Source organism: Xenopus laevis, chromosome 5L (genome assembly GCF_017654675.1).
Source record: "Xenopus laevis strain J_2021 chromosome 5L, Xenopus_laevis_v10.1, whole genome shotgun sequence".
Taxonomy (NCBI): domain Eukaryota; kingdom Metazoa; phylum Chordata; class Amphibia; order Anura; family Pipidae; genus Xenopus; species Xenopus laevis.
Genome location: NC_054379.1, coordinates 63,718,732 through 63,744,004, shown reverse-complemented (window position 1 = coordinate 63,744,004; position 25,273 = coordinate 63,718,732). Strand labels below are relative to the sequence as shown.

The 25,273-nt window shown below is 41.1% G+C and overlaps 1 protein-coding gene across 1 annotated transcript in view; it reads left to right on the top strand.

Annotated features, from left to right (window-relative positions):
• reps1.L (RALBP1 associated Eps domain containing 1 L homeolog) overlaps positions 1 to 25,273 on the top strand; it is a 187,967-nt gene that overhangs the window by 107,194 nt on the left and 55,500 nt on the right. Inside the window, exons 9-11 of the mRNA XM_018263236.2 lie at positions 773 to 860; positions 1,098 to 1,199; positions 2,310 to 2,382. Of these exons, the coding sequence (XP_018118725.1) occupies positions 773 to 860; positions 1,098 to 1,199; positions 2,310 to 2,382 (263 nt within the window). The remainder of the gene's footprint in view (positions 1 to 772; positions 861 to 1,097; positions 1,200 to 2,309; positions 2,383 to 25,273) is intronic.

Here is a 25,273-nt window from a genome sequence, read left to right as displayed (position 1 = left end):
GAAGTGCTACTGATCTGGCCAAATTAACTACAGACATAGAGAAAAAGAAGAGAAATTGATCAATGCAAATTCCCTGGTCCCTTGTCATATAAGTAATTTATGCAGATGCATGTATTTACAAAGACAGGGTTTTTTTATTTATGAAATTATGATCATAAGATTGATAAGTCACCATACCACGTCAAGATAAAACCCATATGGCGGTCCCTAACTATTTACCTCTGGTCATAATATCAAATGTTAAAGCCTCCCGGCATAAGAGCATTACCTGAAATAAAGGTCTCCCGACCTGAGCATTCGTTTCAATCATAGGGCTTAGTCCTCCCCTGCCATTAGCTTTCAAAGGTAATTTATTATTTCAGGTAATTCAGGTTATTATTTCAGGTAATGCTTTTATGCAGGGAGGCTTTAGCATTTGATATTATGATATACTTTAACTAATGAACTGTGTTGTGTTTGCATGTCTGGTACAGAGTAGCACCATACTTTTTCATGTCTGGTATTTGTCAGGACAAGGAAGGAGAAAGTCTATGACAGTGTAGGTTTTCAAGAGCTATTAGCAGAACAGGGGATTAGGATGAGATATGAAATACAAAGGCTTCTAATTAAAAAATCAAATATTTAATGTGTTTATATTGCAGATCTATTTCATTTAATCTAAATCACATGCACAAGAATGATGATTTTTGACTCTTGTATCCCTTTATTAAAGTTATTTCAAAGTTTTATCTGAACAGCATAATCATACTTGTTATGGGAAATATTTTTCTAGGATACTGCTATAGTACATCCTGTTCCTATACGCATGACTCCAAGCAAGATTCACATGCAAGAAATGGAGCTTAAAAGAACTGCGAGTGGTGAGATTTATTAACAAATTTTAATATCCTTTTGCTAATTATGGGAGGGAGGGGCTAGCAATATTTTAATCATGCAGCCAGATAGCAGAAATAGAAGATATTCCTTTTATCTGCAGATCAACAAAATTACAAGCACATCATATTTATAACTTGAAAAGAACTACGGTATAATAAATAAATGCTTATATGTCAAAATACTGATTTATTTTTTTAATGAACTAATTTGTCCATATATAGATCCTGCCAATCCTACAAGTCCTCTGCATATGAAACAACAAGAGCTCTCTGACGAAAGTAACTTAAATTCTTCTGTCAAGTTTGTCTCTGGAAATTCTGGCGGTAAGTTAAAAAAAAAATAAGCAACAGTAACAGACATATATTAAATCATAAGTGTAGTTTATTGCATTTTAAGACTCCATTGTTCAAATTATGCATTAATATAAAATGTGAAGTCTTTCTTTTGGATGCCAGGGTAAATTCATAAAACACCTTATACTGCTACAGTATGTTTAAATTATATCACGCCATCCTTATATAAATAATGTTGGATTGACTTAAATCCCCCTCTACTAACATATGCATAAATACCTCAATGTTTAAAAACATACTCCTTTATTAATGCCATTAAAGTACTTTCCTTTTGACAATATCTTTGGCATTGCCAACTGTGGAAATATATATATGACTGTATAGTGCATATCATAAATATTCAATATATGTTTTGTAAGTAATTTTTTGACAGCATTAACAAAGTTCTTTTTATATACTTAGGTATTTATTTATATGTTTATAGAGGGGAGGGGTATCAAGTCAACTCAACATTAGTTAAATGAGAATGATTCGAAGCTTAGAATCCCCCAGTAATTTCGTAAGTGGTACAATAGATTTAGCTTTTGCTTATGGTTTAAAGTGCACAGTTTAAAACTAGATTTTGTATAGTTAAGTACGTTGTTATGGATTACTGGATTAGGAGCAAACATTCTTGATATTTCCAGAACTATGTAATGTAATTTCCAGTTTCTCATTTTTAGCCAATTACATTATTACAGGGAAAAAGCAGACAGTAACTTGTACTTGAACTAAACTACATACATTTATACATATTGATGGCAAAACAATTAAGTTTCTTTATGTTATGGTGATCCAAATTGCAGAAAGACCCCCTAATCAGGAAAGGCTCAGGTCCCAAGCATTCTGCATAATTTATCCCATACCTGTACGTAAATTAATAACCTATGGAATAAAACCAATTGGCAGCTTTTTTTAATGTACACAGTGTATTCATAATGATGACCCCTTTATTTTGATAATTATATGGCACATTAGCAAGGGATTTTTTGCCAAAATCAACCATATGTACACATTGACAGACAGATCCTATTCATAACTGTAGTTAATCTCTGTAGAAGAGTTCTTAGCTGTAATGCTAAAATATATTTTATTTTACAGCTGATGGCTACAACAGTTCTGATTCTTTCAACTCTGAACCAGAGGACGTTGAAAACGTGGCTGCCAGACAACGGTTCGTAGTGATTTGTTAGTAGGTTATATAACATAAAAGCAATGTAATGTATCTCAATGGCCAATATAGTTTTTATGTCTATGAAGGCTTTCATTCATCCAGCTCATGATATACTATATTGAAGGATACTTTATTGTCAATACAACTATACACTTGTTACAGCATATTGAAATTTAATGTCACCTAGGCTCCTCAGTGTAAAATAAAAACAAAAGCAATATTTGGATTGTTAGAAAGCCTACAATATTTACAATAAAATACATGACCGTACTTCCCAGTAATTACAGAAATTACAAAAAGCCCAGAAGTAAAGACTTACAGTATCTAGTAAACATATGTCTAAAGCAACAGGACTTTTGGTGTATTTTTGAAAACATTCGACTACATTTTTTTTTATAGCTGCTTTAAACTTATTTAAAAATATTAGTCCATCAGTCATATATTGTTTTCCCTCTATTACATTCATTTTCATTTCTGAACTTCCTTGACTGTGCTGCTGACATTCCGCCTCTCTCTCTGTCTATAATTTTGTAGCTAGTGCATGTGTGCAGGCATCAAGCCCTCTGTTCTAGGACATACACAAGATTTTGGGATGATTCAAAGCTTGCTTTGATAACAGCCTTTACAAAATGGCTCCAGCCTGCTTGCTTTTATTATGGATTCCAAAAGAAGAAAATCAATATTAAAATAATTTATATATTTTAAAGGAGAAGGAAAGGTTAAAATTAAGTAAACTTTATCAGAAAGGTCTATATAAATACACCAGTAAACCCTCAAAGTAATGCTGCTCTGTGTCAAAAAAAACACCCCATTTCTTTCCTTCTATTGTGCACACATGGGCTTCTGTATCAGACTTCCTTCTTTCAGCTTAAACCTCCAGGCCAAGGTCTTGAGCATGCTCAGTTTGCTCTTCTATCCATCTCCCTCCTCCCCTCCCTGCTGTAATCTGAGCCCATACCTATAAGCGAGTAGGGTGAGATTCAGGCAGGAAGTTATGTCACACCAAGCTAATATGGCAGCTGTTATCTTAAACAAACAGTAAGAGCTTCTAGAGCTGTCCACTCAGGTTTGGTAAAGCATTCTACAGAATAAATATAGTGTTTTAGCTTGCACTATTGTGGCTAATGTATTGGCAATAAATTACCTTGGTAGCTTTTCTTCTCCTTTAAGTAAAGTTTATTTTGCCCAACTAGCACAAGAAAATAGGATTTTGAATTCTCACTTAAAGTGACAGGTCCCCTTTAAACTCACAATGGTGCCTTGAATTTCATTGAAGCAAGTGTAACATTTTCAGTTTACATGACTGAGTGGACAAGAACATAAAGTTCACAAGTGGAAAGATGGAAATGAAAGCAGACTGGCATTTTTTGACTCTGAGATGTTCATCAAAGAGGGAGGAAACTTGAATAATAAAGTATGTAGAACACCCTTTCATAATGAGCGTATTTGCTGTTTGATTCCCATCATCATGTGGAACATAAACTAGGAGTTATAAGAACTCTCCACTATAGGACTTAAACTGATTATCAATGCCAAGTGTAGGGACAAGGGATACAAGGAGTGTTTTATAACTTAGTGTGTTGTCAAAGGCCCAGACTGGGTATCCACAATCAAGGTGAAGTAAAAACACCAGACTAACGTACAGAGTGGGGAGGAGCATAGCAGATGAACCAGCACTGTAGTCCCATATATTTTTGCCAGTAGAAGATTAGGAGAATGTTTTAACTAACATCACATTGCTGTGTTTTTCAAACCAAGCGACACTGCTGGTACCAGAAGCTGGTACACCAAACGCCAAAGCACAAGAAAATTAATCGGTGCCAGTGTCGGACTGGGGCACCTGGGGCCCACCAGAGAACCTAGTGTAAAAGGCCCCCATTTACTCAAAAAAGCCAGAAAAGGAAAATAAATAAATGTATACCAATATACTATTATAATATGTACTATTTTGTGTATCATGTCCATGCTGAAAAACTGTGATGCATGCAAGAGAACATCAAGTTACAAACTGACACACCATGCATAAAACGCCATGCAAAAATGCTGCAGCATCATGCTTAAAACATGTCAAAAACAGGAGGAAACTTAGCATTTGCCATCACAAAGCTTATCTTTCTCTCCCTGATAACGTCAGGGTATAATATGCCTGCCTGTCATTGAATAACTATTTTCACACCAATCAGTCTTACTTACACAGAGCTACTCAATATAAGGGACTGATATGAATTTAATAAGAACTTTAGATTGTAAGCTCACTGCACAGGGACTGATATGAATGTAATAGGGACTTTAGATTGTAAGCTCACTGGGACAGGAACTGATATGAATGTGATAGGGACCTTAGATTGTAAGTACACTGAGGCAGGGACTGATGCAAATGTGATAAGAACTTTAGATTGTAAGCTCACTGGACAGGGACTGATAAAACTGTGATAACATCTGTTAAGCAAAGTCCACGCAACTGAAACTTGAAAGGCAGTCCACGTGATATTAAAGTACGTAACAGTATATATACAGACACATTTTATAATTCATTGATCATTACACGACTAGAAAATAATGTTACACTTCATTAATCAAATAGTAATTCAGGGAGTATTTCATTTATATAATTAATGTTTAAAGCATTCATTGCAAGTAATCCCATCCCCATAGCTTAACCAAGGATAGAGAGAATGGAGATGGGCAATAAGATAAAAAAAAAGAAAACTTAATAGGGCAAACAGAATTTAAGAAACCTCATGGTTTTAAATGTAAAATGGAATTAAAGAAGTTGATGGTGGGCACTGAGGGTTCTACATACAGTGTGGGTTATGGGTGTAATTAAGGCCCACTTTGAACAGCAGCTTCATTCCTCCTCCACAAGGCAAATTCCAGACAGGCAAACTCACCATACGTCACCAGCACAGTAGTAGTAGAGGGCCCAGGCAGCTGATCCTAATTATCTACTACAGATCGAATTGGCAGGCAGAGGCGACGCGAAGAAGGTGGTTGTAAAGGGCAGCAGACAGCCCACTAAAATGCCCAGAAAAATGATCAATCCAGCCAGCCAGGAACCGCACATCCACAGCTGCTATCTCCCTGACGCACCTGTCTCTGATTCCCCCCATGTGAAGGACGCCGGGCATGTGAAGACATGCGCGCAACCTAAGTGCCACAGGCAAAGGAGCAGCATGGACAGTCCGGTAGCAGGCGCCAGGGGAAGTAGCGGCAGCGGGGCCCACTAGGTCTGGGGGGGGTGTGGCAGGAAGTGTGGGCGAAAACATTTTTCACAAAGCTGGAGCATTTAAAAAAAATCCGATTTTTGGTAAAGAAGCTAGGTAGAGAGTATGCTTGTGGCCAGAAGGGCCCACAAGCACTGGGGCCCACCGGGATTTTTCCCGGTTTCCCGGTTTCCCGGTGGGCCAGTCCGACACTGATCGGTGCTAGTGAAAAGAACACAAATATATACATTGGGGAGACTAAGCAACCACTCAGTAAATGAATGGCTCAACATAGCAGGGCTAACTCTTTAGGGTAAGTCTCAACGGTCTATCTAAAGGAAAAAGCATACTTCTTTAAATGAGAATTCAACCCTAACTTTTTACTTACCCCTCGGCGCAGATTCAGGCATCAGAGTTCACCACAGCCATCTTCCGGGTCTTCGTGTCTTCTACCGGCGCTTCGGCAATTTCATTCCATTTCAAAAGATATCAATCAGATGTCAATAGAAAATTCTAGTCATCCATATATATATATATATTTGTAATAACTCACCCTGGTGGTCCAGTGGGGGTGCGATGGGGATGCCCGTCACACCCTCTCCAGGGACGCCGCTGCATCCGTCCGGGTTGGCACCGTTGCACTGAATGTGCGTTTCTTCCTGGTTCTCGACTTCGGCTGTTTCCGCCTTTATCCAGAAAGTGCCAAATGTGCCGTCACCGGGTGGCGCGAAATTCAAATATTTAAACAGCTATGGAGAAATCATTGCCCAATGTAAAGGACTTTTTCTTAAAGTTCCTGGGTGCGATTCTTCTGCGTATTCCTGTTGTTACTGATCCTGCCTGTCCCTGGTTCTCGTCATGTCTACTGCCTGTTCTGATTATTGCCCATTTTGACAACTCTTTTGGATTCTGATTTTGTACTGCGATTCTGGTGTGTTTGACCTGGCCTGTGACTATTCCTACATCTTCTGCATCTGTATCATATCGACTGTTTGTTAACAACTCAGCCTGGTTTTTGACTACGTTCCTTGTTTCCCATTCTACAATACCAACCTTCGTTTCCTTGCTTGCTCAGAACTCTCTCCTTGGTTCTCCCACAATAAGACCTGGCGTCATCTGAGTAGAGGAGGGCTCCACCCGAAGCCAAAGGCAGCTGCTACAGGCGGTAGAGTGGGCCGAGAACCTTGGGGTTTGTTCTGGGTTTGGTATACCCGGCGTTACAGTACGTTGGGCCAGAACATGGATGCTGAATCTACTTCAGCGCCTTGGGGAACAAGAATCGAAACAGGACCAGATTGTCCAATGTCTGCATAGACTCTCTTTCCTTTTCTGTGTCAGCTCAGTCAGGCAGACTTCAAACTGCTATGGTGGAGCCCAAACTCCTGATTCCCGAAAGGTTCAGCAGAGAATGAAGCAGGTTTTTTGCTTTTTGGGAGGCCTGTAAGCTCGACTTCAGCTTTCTGCCCTACTCCTCCCTACAGAGGAGTCAAGGGTAAATTGTATCACCTTATTGCAAGGGGATCACCAACTATGGGCATTCAGTTCATCCCATAACGATCCAGCCTCTCTCTTTGGATGCCTTCTTTAAGGCAATGACTATTATTTACGTTGATCCTGAACGCACCGCTGCCAATGCAACTACACGTAATCTCAGGCAAGGCAACGGTGGGTTGAGAGTTCTGCTGTTGGGCGGTAGAGACGGGCTGGAACAACACGGCTTTAATAAGCCAGTTCAGGGTATGTTTGGCCGTGGCTATCAAAGATAGTCTTGGAAATTTTCCTACACCGTCCTCCTTAGACTCTTTTTGCATCTGGCCATCTAGATAGACAGAAGATATAGGGATAGACACCAGGAGGAACTTTCCTCGGTTGCATCCTCTAGTACATTCCCTAACCAAGCTTCTAACCCATCACCTTCTACCCCTAGACCCTCTGAGGAGCCTTTGCAGTTGGGTTCTACACGTCTGTCATCTGAAGCGAGGGACTGTAGGCAGGCTAATGGGTTATGTCTTTACTGTGGGGAAAAGGGGGCATTTTCGCAGTACCTGTCCCAAGAGGCCGGGAAACGGCAGAACCTAAGCAGGTCTGGGGAATCCTGCTTGGGTTATGCCAGTTTATTCTTCTCAAATTTTGGTCCTGGTCTAATTAAATTGGGATCAGGCCTGCACCCAGTGTACTGTCTTCCTTTATTCTGGGGCAGCAGGGAATTTTTTTGGATTTTTTTTCTTATTCAGAAACCTTTTGGTTCCGCCCCTTCGGTTGGTAGCTATCGGGAGTACCCTGTGGGATTGGTTGGTATCTTCCGAGTCTGGAACACTTTTCATGTCATAGGGGATCATTCTGAGGAGATCTCCTTCTACATCATCCACTGCCCTCAAACCCCACCAACTCTATGCCAAGCTCGAAAAGTGTTTTTGAGGTATCCTCCGTTAACTTCTTAGGGTACATTTTGTCGAAAAAGGGGTTAGAAATGGAGCCAGCTAAGGTTCAGGCTGTCTTAAATTGGGAGCAACCCCTGTCCCTATCGGCCATTCAGGGTTTTTTGGGGTTTGCCAACTACTACCGGAAGTTTATTAAAAACGTTTCCATGTCAGTGGCTCCCATCACGGCCTTACTAAAAAAGGGACCTACCCTAGTATGTGGCCTGAATAGGCAATAAAAGCTTTTGAGTCTCTCAAAGAAGCATTTATTCCAGCATCCAGACTCTACTCTTCCTTTCCTGGTGGAGATAGATGCTTCTGAGGTGGGTGTGGGAGCAGTCTTGTCTCAGCGACATCCTGTTACCAATAAAGTTCATCCCTGTGCATTTTTTTCTAAAAAAGCTTTCTCCTGCAGAGGTGAACTACAATATTGGTAACAGGGAATTACAGCCCATTAAATTGGCCTTCAAAAAATGGAGACACCTTCTAGAGAGCGCTAAACATTTATTTATGGATTATAAAGATCTGTTCCCAGGCAGGCTAGATGGGCTTTGTTCTTTACCCGCTTTAATTTTGTTATAACATACAGACCTGGGGAAAAAACACTAAAGCAGACACCCTGTCTAGAAGCTTTGTCTCCAGTCCCAGGGGAAGAATCTGAACCAATGTGCCTCCGGGCAAATTTTTTTTTCCAGGAGACCTTCGTGAGGCTGTTATGATGGAAAGTCACGATTCCAAGGTAGCCGGACATCCTGGCCACACTAAAACCTGTTCCCTTCTATCTCGCACGCTCTGGTGACCAACTTTGAGGCAGAATGTCGGCAATTATATTGATTCATGTTCAGTTTGTCAACGTTCCAAACCTTCCAGATCACTACCTCACGGATTTCTGCAATCACTTCCTTTTCCCAAATAAGCCATGGACACATATATCCATGAATTTCATTGTGGAATTGCCTCCCTCTAGTGGGAACACTGTTATCTGGGTGGTAGTGGACCATTTTTGTGAAATTTCCCATTGATTTCTAGTAATCAATCACTCTGGGAGGATTTTCTTCCATGGGCTGAATTTGCTTTTAATAATGACACTCACTCATCTGCTGGGGAATCTCCATTTCTTATTGTGAGCCTTCTAGAGCCTTCTCGTTTTCAGGTCAAGCTCTGAGGTGCCTGCTGTCAACTCTTTTGTCGATCACCTTGCTAAAATTTGGCAAAAGGTTCAAAGCTCTTTTTCTTCAGCGGTAGCTGCTCAGAAGAGAGCAGCTGACAGACATTGTAAAGAGTCATATCAGGTGGGTGATAGAGTCTGGCTGTCTTCTAGAAACATTCCATTGAAAGTCCCTTCTGCCAAATTAGGGCCTTAATTCATTGGTCCCTATTTTTTTCTGAGGTTATCAATCTCAGCAGGATGAGGGTTACCTCCTGAATTCAAAATGTCTTAGTCTTTTCATGTCTTCCTATTAAAGCCTGCCAGAAATGTCCAACAGTCTTCTCCTCCTCCAGTTTCTGTAGAAGGTCAGCCTGAGTATGAGGTTCAGATGTTGGTTGACCCGCTTTTCCAGAGGTAAGGTACAATATCTTGTACACTGGAAGGGTCCTGAGGAGAGGCCTCTGATGTCCATGTTGACCATCTCAAATGTCCATTCCATGCCAGGTTTCCTGATAAGCTTAGGGGTCCAGTGGCCCCCTCTAGAGCGGGATAATGTAATAATTCACCCTGGTGGTCTAGTGTGGGTGCGATGGGGACACCTGCCACGTCCGTCCGGTTTGGCGCCTTTGCACTAAATGCACATTTCTTCCAGGTTTGCAACTTCGGCTGTTTCCGGCTTTATAAGGAAAGCGATGAATGTGACGTCACCGGCAGGTGCGCAATTCAAATATTTAATGAACCGTCAAGTAAACGTAAAGGTCTTTTCTTAAAGTTCCTGGGTGCGATTATTCTGTGTATTCCTGTTGTTACTAATCCTGTCTGATCCCTGGTTCTCGTCCTGTCTGCTGCCTGTCCTGATTATTGCCCATTTTGACAACTCTTTTGGAATCTGATTTTGTTCTGTGATTCTGGTGTGTTTGACGTGGCCTGTGACCCCGACTATTCCTATGTCTCCTGCATCTGTACCATATTGACTGTTTGTTACTGACCTGGCCTGGCTTTTGACTACGTTCCTTGTTTCCCATTCTACAATACCATGCTTGGTTCCCTTGTTCACTCAGAACTTTCTCCTTGGTTTTCCCACAATAAGACTTGGCAGCATCTGAGTAGCAGAGGGCTCCCCCCGAAGCCAAAGGCAGAACCTTGGGGTTTGTTCTGGGTTTGGGATACCCTGTGTTACAATATTAATGTCAAATTTTGCTCATGCATAAAAACCCTGGAGGCATCTCCGCTGCACAGTGATGAGGGATTCACAGATATTTAAATCCTCAATGTACACTTACCCCATATAATCGCTCCTGTCACCTCTCCATTCTGCTGACATTTTTCAAAGCCCTGTCACAAATCTCCTCCTGTGCCATCCCAATCCCAGCACTGTCCAACAACAGTAGTATGACCTCCTTTGTCCACTGTGCTTCACCCCCACTCAGAATTCTCTTCCTTGCTTCCTTCAGCAACATCCATCAGGTTTTGTTCTAAAACCAGCTCCCAGAAACATCTACCAGCACAGACTGTCATCCTCTTTTAGTCATCTTCCCTGCCATGTTTCAGACAACATGACTGCTTTAATGAATAGACATACATTGTTCCTACTGACACTTTTTCTCACATTTCATTCTTCCCACTTAACCATACTAGCTAATTGTTTCCACCATAACATCTAATCACTGGCAGCCAGTAGACAGCTGCATTTTCTTTTTCAATCAATCAAAAGAGGCTCGCATTCCCTTATTTTCCCAAGTTATAGAGAAGCCCGGTAGATCAGAGTGCCACCATCGGGGGCTGAAGGGTACTGTTGTTTCGGCCTAGACAAGTCACAAAAGCTATGTTAAATGAATAACTTACATATAAAGTTATGCAATCTACGTAATGCAGTTTACGTTTTTATTGGTTTTTGCATGCCAGTTACAATCTAATGTGTTTTAAACAATTAACAGTTATAATGTAGCAAGTACTCTTATGCAGTTTCCCCAGCAAGTCCCTTAACTTCTTATCTAGTGGGCACACCTTCTTAGTTAGGTCACACCGTAAAGGCCAAATATTCGACAATTCACATAGTATGAAGGAGGCCACAAACATCTGCAGTACTGTGCTGCAACTTTTTATTCCAAATTCCACAACAAATTTCGAGTTGACAAAGTCCTTGTCGACTCAAAACATGTTTTGGAATTTGGAATAAAAAGTTGCAGCACAGTACTGCGGATGTTTGTGGCCTCCTTCATACTATGTGAAATGTAGCAAGTACATAATGGTGGTTTAGTTCAATGTACAAAGTCCATCATATACATTTTTGTATCATTTATATTGCTAATATGGATCCTATGGTCCTTCTACTGTTTGCTGTTGTAATTGCCCATTATGTGAACTGTGTGCTATGTAAATTATGGGGGAAACCATGAAGGTGGGTTGGGGGGGTCTAAGGAGTAATGACCGAGGTATCAGTCCCACAAATCACGTTGTTTCTGATTGGGCTGTTTCGAATTCTGCCCAGGGAAGCCGCAAAACTCATTGTTATATCCCATGCCTTGCAAATATGCTCTAATAGTTTCTATTGTTCTGAACCATTTAACTTTGGTAATGAGAGCTTGTTGACTTGGAAGAGAAGTACTCCACTGAGCTGCTCGGAGTGTTTTCACAGCTGTTAGTATGTGTGTTGCCAGTGCCAGTTTGTTAATCTCTGGGGCTTTTAATGTTTTAATGGGCAACCCCAAAAGAAATGATAATGGATCTGGTTTCGATAGTGTGTTTGAAGACAGCCATCAGAGTGGGAGCTACCAAGTCTCAATATTCTTTAACCAGTGCGCAGGTCCACCACATGTGGTAAAATGTGCCTCTTTCTCCACATACCACGAAGCACTGTGGGGATAGGGTATTGCTCGAGATATGGGCTAGCCTTGTGGGGGTGTAATACCACCTAAATATCAATTTGTATGCCTTTTCCGTTATGTGCATCCCACCTGATGGCTAGGGATGTGTCCTTGGGATCATTGTCTTTAAAATTCTCTATCAGGGCCTGCCTTATAGTCCATATGTCTACCAGTGCCATATTCCTTAAGTGTTTTGTTAATTGTTTAGTGTCAGATGAGATCTCTGGGGATGCTGCGCCTTAAGGATGTCTCTGGACCTGAAGTCGCCCCCTATGATCAGTCTGCCCATATGTACCTCTGCCAGTTTATCAAAGAAAGCTTGAAAAGCTTGAGAGCCATTTTCCTTTTTTTTGGGCAGTTTAGCCCTCTAACATTGTAGGATATCACCTTTAAGTGAAAAGGAATCTGCTTAGGTTGTGGGTAGGATCCTTTTCTTGGATGGGGTAGGGGAGTTAACTAGGGAAGTTAAAACTTTTAGTAACTTGGGGGGACAGGGACCCAAGAATATATAGTTTTTCCGGGTATATTGGAACCCTCTAAGGAGGTACAAAAAATGTGTGTCTCCGGTCGTTACCAGTTATAAGGGTAAGGCTAGTTAAGCTATCTATTGGGTATGCCCTCCCCCCAGCACCCATTTGTAAACCTATATAAACAACATATACCATTTGCAGATAAACAGTTGAAACTAGTCTTAAACATCTTAACTGATTGTTCTGGAGAGCTGTCATCTGAATCGTAAGTGTCGCCTCTGGCACTTGTCCTGCCTCTTGTCCCAAATAAGCCAGTGCTAGTGCAGCTTTCCCTGTAACAGTCTTGCAAGGGGGGGGATGACGACGATAAGGCCTTCAATGAGAACAGATATGTGTGCAATATAAAGGAAGTTGTCCTGGAGTCAAATCTCCATCAATCCCACTGACAATGCTTTCTGAGGTTTGACTCCATCTATTTCCAGTGAGCTGTCTCTGGCCGCTCTCAGGGTGGCTTCCTTCGTGCGAAAGTAATGAAAGCGACTACCTGTAGTCTGTGATCCATGGAGGAGAGTTCAGAAGTGATTCTACAAGTGAGTTCCTGAGTTACGTTTGTATATCAGCCTTAATTCCACAGAGAAATAGTTTTTGCCTGATTCCTGATCCAAGGATTCTGTGCTTTAGCATCCCGTAGATCTGCTCTTGAAAAAATCAGAGTTTTGTTCGGCTGCACCGGTTTTGTTTTTGCCAATCCTTTTCAGTAATTACTGGACCTTTAGTTTGCAATGCAAAGTTCTCGGGCCTAGTGCTCTAATGCTTTATTAGTGGTGGGTGGCCAGGTGACTCTAGCTTGCTGCGTTGATTTCTATGTTGGATAGTCCTCCGGGTATTTGGTGTAATCCCCTTACTGTTGCTTGTGGTGTATCTGACCTATCCCAGGCCTGTTTTGTATTTGCCACCCATGGGAGGTGTGCTGTGCTTTATAGTTCTGCACTGCTACTCGTGAATTGTAGGAGGGAGGGGGTCTTCTGTGAGTCAACGGGCATGGATATTTGGCGTATTCTTCTTATGAACTTTATGAGGATATGAACTTTCCCGGCCTGTTTTATATTTGCAGCCTGTGAATGGTGTACTGTGCTTTATAGTTCAGCTTTGCTACATGTGGCTAGCAGGCTTTTGTGTAGTAGGAGAGGTCCCCCTGTGAGTCATAGGGCAGGGACACACAGAGCGTTACCCTTACTGTGCAAAGGGCACAACCTATCTCAGGCCTGTTTTATAGCAGCTGCCTGTGAGTGGTATGCTGTTTTATTATTATTCGTATTTTATGAGTTCCTATGAATGACTCACCGCTCACCTTTTTAATTTTGGTGGTGAGTGGCGTCCACCTTCCCCTCTCTCTGTGCGCCCTTCTCTCCTACTAGGCCTGTGTCTCACCCACGTGCTGGCGTCCTCCGGAGCCCACGGTCAGGGTCCGCGTCTGCCTTACTGTCTGTCACTGCCATTCCCTGAGCTGGTGGCAATGTCGGGCCTTCCCTCACTCACTGGAGAGCTTTAGGACCCGCTGTCTTTGTCAGCATCCACCGTGTCTTTAGACCCTGCTACTCTCTGGGCTGCTGGTTGTGTCCGGGCCTTCACTTACGGGATAGGAAGTACCGGGACCTGCGGTGTGGATCAGTGTCCACCTCGTCTCCTGTCTCTGTGTCTCTCTGGGCCGATGTTGTTGTCAAGGCCTGCCGCCAAATTCATTCCCGCTGTCTTTATGCGTCACTCTGGATCCGTTTATCCTTGTTTGTTTGTCAGTTTGTTGTTCAAGTATGCTGTGCAGATCAGGTTTTGGGGCTGGGGGAGAGCGGAGCTCCCAAATTCAGCTGCCATCTTGTTCAATGTTTAAGACACGCCCCTTCTGAAATCCTTTTTTAAAGGGGCAAACTGATTTTTTTTTTATATTTAAAGGGAATCTGTCGTCATTTTAAATTTTTTTTTTTTGCATTTTTATAAAAAACACACATCCATAAACACTGTCTGGCAAATAAAATGTTAATCCACAAATCCATGCATAAGTTATTTTAGTTTGTATTTTGTCATGGGGGCTTCCATTTCTGCTCATTACACATTCATCTCTAACAGCAGGCACAGCATTACCTGTGTGCTTGGAGGCAGCCACTCTGTAATGAAAAGCCAGGTCACACTACGACATGAGAATCTAGCTGTACACTCCCCCTCCCCTCTCTGCCCATGCATGTGATGTTTGGAGGAGAGAGGTCACATGGTTTGCAGGGAAGCAATTACTTTCACTTTCCTACGTTCTGCCTGCTCTACAGCTGCACTAGCAGCCCCGCCTCCCACAGACACTATCAAAGCTCCTGCCCTTCTGTAAGTTTGTTCTTTGCATTCCTTTGGATGGGGGAACTTTCTCTCCATGCTGCCTTACTAGTTTGTTTTACTGGTTACTAGATGAGGTAAAGGAGCTGTGAGTTCCCTCTGCTATCCACCTCACACAGACCTTGCTCCTTTCCTGCCTGCAATACTTATTTTTACATTAACTACTTACTGCCTCCTTTTCATGAGCTATTTTAACCCTTCCTAGACTTCCTCTGGTTTTCAAGTATGTCCTCCTTATTTTATCCTTCTTTTCTATTCCCTGTCATCAGTCGTGGGAGTGTACTCCTGTGTTTCTGCCATTCATTTTTGTGTAAACAAATATAATAAACTATCTATATAAAATATTTTTTCCAGTGCCCAAAATGAATTGTGTGTGTGTATATATATATATATTTATTTTTGAAACGTAAGTGGGGGAAGTGATCACAGGACAATCTTATTTCAGTCCTTCTGAAGTGGTGTCAGTGAGAGCTTATCTTGATACCTGCCTATTGTTCAATTGACAGGCTCAGCAGACAAGGCTCTATTTACATTACAGCAGCTTGTAGGAGGGAGGGGTAATGACATCACTCCAACTTGCAGTGCAGCAGTAAAGTGTGACTGAAGTTTATCAGAGCACAAGTCACATGACCTGAGGGCAGCTGGGAAATGTCAAAATGTCTAGCCCCATAGCAAATTTTAAAATTAGATATAAAAAAATCCATTTCTTGTTTTGAAAAACGGATTTCAATGCAGGATTCTGCTGTAGTAGCACTAATTTGGGTACTCGTAGTCTGGTCTAGGGAACCGCATTCAATTCCTTCATTCTCTGTTATTCATATGGCACTGGTGGATTTGTGTTTTTTTAGATTTTAGCTCTTTAAGAGATGGGGTATGTAATATACGAGACCACAGTCCTCAGTGTACTACTTTCTCCCCGTGTGGGGTCCCAGGGCTTAGAAAATAATAGGCAGCAGTTTCTTTGGGACTTCTCCACCTCTACACTATTTTCCTTTTCCTACTCAAATTTCCTTGAATGTTGGTCCTGGTTCCTTTTTCGTTAAACTATATTATTAATGAATTACCTTGTGATTTTATAATGCACTAGCACTTGCATAAATTAATCATTTTGAACCACACCCAGTTGGCAACTGAATAACAATTGAGCACTTGCACTTTATAACTGATTGGAATCTTGAATCTATCGCTTATAGATTAAGTACATAAATCAACAAGTTGGCACTGGCTATTTTCAATACACAGAAAAAGCAACTCTATGCTTCTCTGAACTTGTTGTTTTGTTAATTATTTATTTAAAGCCTATCAAAAGGCTTTAATTAATCAAGCAAATCTTTTTTATTAGCACAAGCACTTTATAATTATCAACTCATTGGTTCACTATATAATTTAGATAAGTTAGTTAATTTATTTGAGAGTACGGGGGCTCTTACTATCTTTTTCTTTTCTTTTGAATAATTGGCAACAGTAATTTACGCCTCTGATCCTCCACGAGGTAACATTTAAACCAGAAGGACTGCCTTTCTTCCTTGTAAGTCATGTGACTTGCTCTGATAAACTTCAGTCACTCTTTCTTCAGATCTCTCCCTTCCGTCCCCAGCAGCCTATCAACATAACAATGGGCAGCTAACCAGATAGCCACTATCTGACACCTCTTCTAAATGATTTGTTTGTATTGCTACCACTAGGTGGTAGACATGAGTATAGCACCAAAAGCAGGAAAAACCCCTGCTTTTAGCACTACCAACACGGCCCATGTAGTGGTATAATACAATGGGAAGGGGAGAAACAATAGCTGTCTCAAAGCAGTTCCATCCTGAAGTACGGGCTTCTTCTCAAAGGATCAGAGACAATGTACTGAGATGGCTGCCTCCACAATATTACAGCTAACAAAAATACTTTTGTTGGTTCAAGAATAACATTTTAAATAGTAGAGTGAATTATATGCAATGCAAACAGTGTAATTTAGAAATGAAAAAGTAAATCATAATGTTATGTTACCATGTTATTTATTTTAGTTTGCATTGTAGCTGCATCTTGTTTATTTTGTCCTTCACCTCTCCCTGTAGCACCAGGAAGCTGTGTGTCCCTTAACCCCCCTCTACTCTTCAACAGTTTTCCCAGTTTACAGTTAGCAGCCATTTTAGCAGCCATTTTAGGTGCTTTCTAACTGGTGAAAAATATTCTCTTGCCTACTGGTCTGATCTATGTATGGGAGATTTTCATTGGTTTTGAAATAAACTTCAACAAATCTGCATACTGGTGTCAGTCCGGTTGAGTTCTAACAGAGTTCTGCAGTTTCCAATGACAGCACTTCCTGATTCTTGATGGTCAGCGGGTCGCGGGTCTCGGTTGCTGATACGGTACTTGCGGGTAGGATCGGGTAGCGGGTCCAAGCGGGTAAGAATGTGGGTCCGGGTTGCGGATTGCAGGTTGTGGGTACAGGTCGGGTTTGGGTCCCAAAAAATGGACCCGCCCAGGACTCTATCGGGTGCTCCTATGCGATTGTCACATGGCCGCAGGGCAGCCATCAGGGGGGGACAGGGGGGAGAGTTGTAGGGGGCCCTGAGGGTAAAGGGGGCCTGGCCACACCACACTTACTTGATTAGCCGGGCCCCCCAACTTTCTGAGAGCTGCTGACTTCGGGAAGGCATGGATGTTTAAGGGGCCCTGGCCACCAATTTTCTTATAATGTGGGGGGGGCCTGGCCACCAATTTTTTTTCTCATGTGGGGTCCTAGCCACCAATATTTTTTAATGGGGGGACCCTGGCCACAAATGTTTTTTTATGGGGGGCCCTGACCACCAATATCTTTTTATTTTTTATTAACATGTGGGAACCATAGCCACCAATATTTTTTTTGATTTTTAACTGTGTGGTAGGGAGGGCGGACTTGTAGGTGGGGCTTGCGGTGGGAGCAGCCCAGGGGCCCCAGGAAATTTTGGGGCCCTGCGATTTCTGATGGCGGTCCTGCAGGGCCGACCCCCAAACAGTGCGATCTGGGTCTGCTGCCAACTACCACCTAAGCTCCGCCCACTTACTTCCTGAATCTCCTGCTCTGCGACATCACAGCTTACACAGAAATGTTACCCGCTCGCAGCACTCACAGACTTATCCACGGGAGGCCAAAGTGATACTTTCAAACTGCGGCTTTATTGAAATAATACACGGTGGTACAGTTGTGGTGGGTGTACAGCAAACTATTTGCAGTTTGCTATACACCCACCACAACTGTACCACCAGGTATTACTATAACAAACAAGGGAAAGTTGTGCTCACCACTATTTTTTAAAACCATTAGGCGGGGGTGCAATGAGGGTGTGACCACAAAATACATATAGTCAACTACAAGAGGTCCTCTGCACTCAACCCATTATCAATATTTTTAAGACAGAGACATTTTGTGCATACTGCTACTAAAAAATGCCTTACCCTTTAAACAACACAGGGATTGTTTGTCCATATATTGCAATATATTTAAGCTGGCCAACTACGTCAAAGTCATCCCATATCTGGCCAGTCCTATGCTTAATTTTCATCTGATTCATTAAGAATTCAATTGCTTAATTATACATTTTACAAAGGGACTAAGTTTTACCTGCAACTTACTAGCTGCTTTCAAAGTAAAACTCCCAAACTTGGCTGCCCTTTTATTAGACACCAGTGGGATCACCTGACTATAGCTGGGAGGGTTGGGAGCTACAACATGGAGCTGGTCACTGCTCCTGTATAACTATAACAAACAAGGGAAAGTTGTGCTCACCACTATTTTTTAAAACCATTAGGCGGGGGTGCAATGAGGGTGTGACCACAAAATATATTGATAATGGGTTGAGTGCAGAGGACCTCTTGTAGTTGACTATACCACCAGGTATTGTTTCAATAAAGCCGCAGTTTGAAAGTATCACTTTGGCCTCCCGTGGATAAGTCTGTCAGCGATGCGAGCGGGTAACATTTCTGTGCATACAAAGTATCGGACAAAGCTACCGACTTCCCGCGATAGCTGCTATGGACGAGGTGAGGCTTTCTGTGCGGGTGAGTTCCGCCATTAATGCCTCTCTTCTATATTCTGACATCACAGCTTACCATGCTTCCAGGGACCCTCCATAGCAGCCAGGAGGCCTGGTAAGTGGTCCATTTTTACACACTTTTATGCACTGTATATGCTAAAGATTGCATTTTTCACCATATAGGCTTTTTGGTGATTTTTTGGGAGGAAGAGGTCTTTTTTTTTTTTTTTTGCATACATTTTTTCTACATAAAAACTGTTTGTTTAGCAGCAGAACTATTGGATCAGATGTTTTTATCACTAATTTACACTGTCAGATCAGTTATTTCACTGATTTGCATGATTTTTTTATTGTTTTTTTATCCCTGCATAATTGTTCATTACATGTATTTAGCATAGCTTTGTAGTTTGATAGTTTGGTGTAGAAGATGTATTTACCCATTTTTGATTAGTCCGAATGTGTACTTTCCGAAAATATATGGTTTCCTGGGGGTCTTTGTAGAGTTTGGGGGTCTTACGAGACATAATACGCTTGCAGGGAACTCTGTTTGCAGCAGCTGAGTTGGCAACCAAGAAAATTCACATGCACTATTTTTATTTGGGGTTCATACATACCACATTCTTTGGTATATATATGCATATTGGGCATCAAACTGTTCAGTAGACCATTGGAGGTCATATTTATGGTGTTTTTCAATTGTATGTAAGAAATTGGGTGAGAAAAATGTGACCAATTGCAGTAATTCTAGCCAATTTTCTGAAATGTCATTGAAGCCGCTGTGGCACATAATACACAATCAAGGAGCTTTGTTCACAGAAGCCGAATCAGCAGCAGAGAAAATTCAAATGCACTATTTTTATTTGGGGTCTACACATGCCAGCTGCTTTAGTATATCTATGCATACTGGACATCAAACTGTTCAGTAGACTTTTGGCATCAATATTTAGGGTGTTTTACAATTGTATGTAAGAAATTGGGTGAGATAAATGCGGCCAATTGCAATATTTTTAGGCGATTTTCAGGAATGTCATAAAAACTGCTGCCTTTTTAGCGTAGCTTTGCAGTATGGTAGTTTGGAGTAGAAAGCCATAATTAAATTAAATTAAAATATATGGTTTTGGGGGGGTCTTCATGCTGTTAGGGGGTCTTGTGGCACATAAAACATAGTGAAGGAGCTTTACTCACAGAAGGCCAATCGGCAGCTGTGAAAATTCAAATGCACTATTTTTATTTGGGGTCTGCACATGCCAGCTGCTTTGGTATATCTGCTTTTGGACATAAAACTGCTCAGAGGACCCCAGGCTTTCATATTTGGGGTGATTTGTGTTGATACTTAATAGTATGTGGGAAATAATATGCTGCAGGGTGGAAGTTTTGAGGTGTTTTTTGGAAAGGTAGAAAGACATGCATACCCAATTTTGATTTGGGGGAAAGTGTACTTTCCGAAATTTTATATGGTTTTCAGGATCAATGTACTTTTTTCTACCTTTGCCACCCCAAGAATGATGTAAATGTGTTGATTTTGCAGTACCTGAAATAACAGACCATCTAGAGGGTCTTCCTTTTGGGGCCCCTATATGCCAGGTACTTGGGCAAACCTATACATATTTGACAAAAAAACTGTTCAGAGGACCTCAGGCTTTCATATTTGGGGTGATTTATCTTGATACCTAACAGTATGTTGGAAATAAGATGCTGCAAGGAAAATAACTTATATCAAGCAATGACAGCGCAGAGCAGCATGACAGGGGCAGGAAGGTAGGGTTTAACTTAGGACAAACTCCAATGACCTACCCCCCCAATGAATTAAAAACTTAAGATAAATTCCACTGCCCATTAATAACTGACTTATTACCACATTAATTAATTGTTTTTACTATTTATATGAACTATAACTGATTAGTTATTGGGTCCCACAACAAGATCATTGGGTCCCACAACAAGATCATTGGGTCCCTAAACCTTTAGAACAAGACATTTTACATGAACATATATTACAGCAACTTATTAGTCTGACTGGGCCCTCCGCATTTGCAGGATCAATGCAATGCTCGCACTGTCAAATCTAGGTCCCACCTTGTGTGACTTTCCTTATTACTGTTACTTGCAGCTGGGGACATCTCCCAAACCCTGGTCCAACACACTCATTCCTACCCTCACCTATTCCCACTCTCAGGCATTTAACAATGTCTTTTACAGTCTCTAAAACTTTACACACTTCTAATCCTGCAAACCTTATTCACATAAAGCCAGCACCCTTTCTGCCTTTCTCATGTGCCTTCTGGAATGCACAGAGGGCACATGCAATAAACTCACAGCAGTCCATGATCTATTTATATCCAAATCTCTTCACCTTTTGGCTATCACTGAAACATGGCTCTCTTCCACTGACACTGCTTCACCTGCTGCCCTATGCAGGTACTTAGTCACACCCCTAGACAGAATGGCCATCACAGTGGTGGGGTTGTATTTCTTCTCTCCCCCAAATGTAGGTTTTAAAATCTAACCACACTAACTTCTCTCTCCTTTACTTCTTTTGAAGTCCACAGCATATGTTTGTTTTCTCCAATCTCTCTGCATGTTGCTTTCATATATCGCCCCCGGTACCTACCATGGTTTCCTGGATCACTTTGCTGTTTGGCTTCCATACTTTCACTCCAGCGAGACACCTGCTCTCATTTTAGGTGACTTCAACATTCCCATTGACAACTGCTTCTCCCGCTACTTCTAAACTCCTCTCACTAAGAACTTAATTTGGTCTCTCTTAGTGGGAATTAATTAGTATTAAAATGTATCTCAAAGTCTGCACTCGGTATTTAGTCTATAATTTGTTCTATTACATTTTAATTGTTCTCTCAGCTACCTGATTCAAATAGTTAGTGACACATATGTTAGTACAAATTAATCACCTTTTATTTACACATATGCAAAAAACCAAATATAAAAAAATACCACACATAAATATGTATCAAAATTAATCAATATTATTAGAATTAATTAATTCATATTATATTTGATGCTGTTAGTCATAATTAGGGATGGGCGAATTTTTTCACCTCGTTTCGCTGAAAAAAATGACGCCCATAGACTTGTATGGCGGTGTGCGTCAAAAAAAAAAAAGACGTGCGGCAAAATAATTTCGCCGCGCGACAACATTTTTTTGATGCCCATAGACTTTAATGGGTGTCTACGACATTTTGCCAGCGGGAATTTTTGACGAAACGGGTCAAATTCGTCCATCCCTAGTCATAATTTCATATTTCAATTTGATAGTTATGGACCAGTTGCTATGGATGTGATAATTCATTAGTTGGTTAGTTTGTTAAAGTCCCAAATGAATTCATAAAAATGTCCATGTGTTCCTGTTAAAATTAGATCACTGAGGAAACGCTAGCCATATTTTTTCCTTCCTTCTGCCGCTGTTAGGTTAAACGCAATGCCAATTGCTACTCTTGCCACTTCAACAAGTCATCCTTCCAATTGGAAACAGGGTGGGAAGAATTGTAACAATTTATGGCCAAAGTCAATCTTAACGATCCACTTGCTGCCAGCCACTTGCAAATACAGCAAAATTGCAACAGTATGGAGTAGTTGAAACAGTTGCTTAATGGATATCTTGTGCTAAGATTTTTCTATGCCCATACTATATCAAGGAGTACTGTGCTTCTCACTGTTACTGGAAAAGTAGTGCAGAAGTAAATGCCGGTATACGTTACCGCTTCATAGGTTGCTGAAGTGATTAGTCCTGATTGTTGGCTCAACAATCCGCGCCTCGCATCTTGCCCATCTTGCAGAGCCTTTTCATCGCCGCATATAGCATTCGTCTGGGCAACACTTCTGAGATCTTCCTTTTTCGGCTGCGGGTGTTTGTTCTTTTGCGCCAATGTACAGGATAACAGCAGGCAAGGAGGGGAAGCGTTTTCCCTCGGATACACGCCAATGCGCGTTTCACCGTCCTCGGCTTCGTCAGGGTGTAATGATGTCAGTAACCAAGATCCTCTTAAAGCCCTATATGGTGAATTACGTTATGTTGCCATAGCAACCCGCCTCCATATTACCAAAATTGTTAGCACCAATCTGATCTGTCAATATAGCGATTAACAACATACTGCAAGTTATTTACATATTATTTATTAATTTATATAGTACTAGCTTGGATCAGGCATTTTTCCCAAATCTATTCATAATGGGGTTATCTTAGATTTTTTTTATATATATATTTACAAAAATACACCAAATTTTATATCTTCATTTAAACCTTGGGGCCATTTCGTATCTAACTCATAAATCCATCTGAGCTCTTTTCTTAATAGCACTTTATCAATATATCCACCATGAATACCTAACGTAACGTGCTCTCTTAGTGGACCGACTCACCTACCAACATCGAGGGTCATGCTCTTATATTCGTGCCACCCATCCAACCTTACTAACGCTCCTTACTCCCATCTGACCATCACCTACTCTCCTTTCAGATAACACTTTCACCTGCATCACAACCATCTCTCTCCACCCACACATAAAGAAACCTTAATGCATTTGATCCACAGCAATTATCAACAGTATCAGCACAATCCATCTCTCATATTAACAACCTCTCCTGTCCAAATAGGGCAGCTTCTCTCTACAACGATGCTCTTTCAACAGCTCTCGACTCCCTTGCTTCTTCTACCACCCATCACAGCCAAAGAGCTAAACCCCAACCCTGGCACACTGGTGTAACTCGGTACCTCAGAATATGTAGTAGATCAGCTGAATGAAGGTGGAGAAAGTCACAAACAGATCCTGACTTCATCCACATCAAATCCATGCTCTCGAGCTCTATCAATAGTTAATGAACAATACTTCTCTTCTTTAATCTCCACTCTGTCCTCTAAACCTCAGCTACTGTTTGCCACATTTAACTCACTCTTATGCCCTGCTCCACCCATTAATATAACTGCCCAGATCTTGTTCATTTCTTTAATGAAAAAAAGATCTCATTTGACTGATAATACTCACTCAATGCCTCGAGCTGTCACCTTCTTTCCAAACTTTCAAATGCTCCTTAAAGACCCACCTATTTAAAGAAGCTTATTCAATGTACCTTAATTAATCAATCATTGCTGTATCATAAATCACAAAATTGTTTCTAAAATCCTAACGTCTCAATTGTACCCTTACCTTTAATTCATAAACGCTCATGTGTAGGGCCCTCTAATCCTATTGTACTCTGTAAACCCTTGTTTATGAACCACCGTTTGTTGTGATGCTCATTTGTAAATGTTGGGCAAATTTGTGTCTGGGCAGTAACCCATAGCAAACAGTAATACAATCAGTGATTAGTTGCAGGTAGAACAATGAAAGCAAACATCTGATTGGTTGTGTTACTGCCCAGGTGCAAATTAGCCCAGTGGATATAAATGACCCACAGTGTAGGTAACACAGCTGTTTAAACATTTTTTATTCTATTTCCACAAGACAGAGGTGTAATATGGAAAAAGAAATGTAAGAATGATCTAGCAGCTACACTTCTAACCAATATACAGCTTTTCCCTGTCCTTCCATGGATAGCCATTGAGTGCTCCAACATGGGTCAAGCACTGTAAAATACCTATTCTTGATTCCAAATTAACATAGACTTCTACCATTGGAGTTTATCCTCACCACATCACATAGCTTATCTATATGGAACAAAATACAGACTACAACCACACTGATTCCACAATCATTGACTACTTTGGTACTTAACTTAGACTTCCTTCATGGATTGGAGATATCTGCATGTCTACCTTAAATCAATACAGATTTGATCCAAATCACAACCCTAACGCCGACAGGCATACTGCCTTCCTTTGAGGAGCTTACTCATAAACTCCTAGAATTTTATATATACAAATCAGACCTAGACTGACTACTTGTCAGACAGAAATTCTACTGGAAACTTGTGCATTATCTTATATAATATAAGATTTAGAAGTGGCCTTTATCATACTGCCTTAGAGTAGAGACTAGAACATACTGGGTTACTAGGAAAACTGTTTGAATAGTAATCGCTGATGTCATCAAGCTTCCCCTTAAGCACACGTAATTTCCAGATTTTTGGCTTTTTAAGAAAGCTACGACAGTAGTGATACGGTAGTCAAGGTGTGAATACTGCAGGTTTAATAGCACAAAGGGGATCCCATACTTCTTAACCCAATCCCAGGAGTGAGCAGTTAGTATGAAGTAATGGAATGACTTCAATAAACAGCATATCGTCTTGGGATCACAATACGGATGGATGCGATGGTTATCACATCATGAACAACTGAACGATAAGTACCGACACCATTATAACATATGTATATTTTGAACTTGCGTGCACCACCGCTAGAACATTTACAAATGGGTATTGTGAACTTTTGTTTTCATTG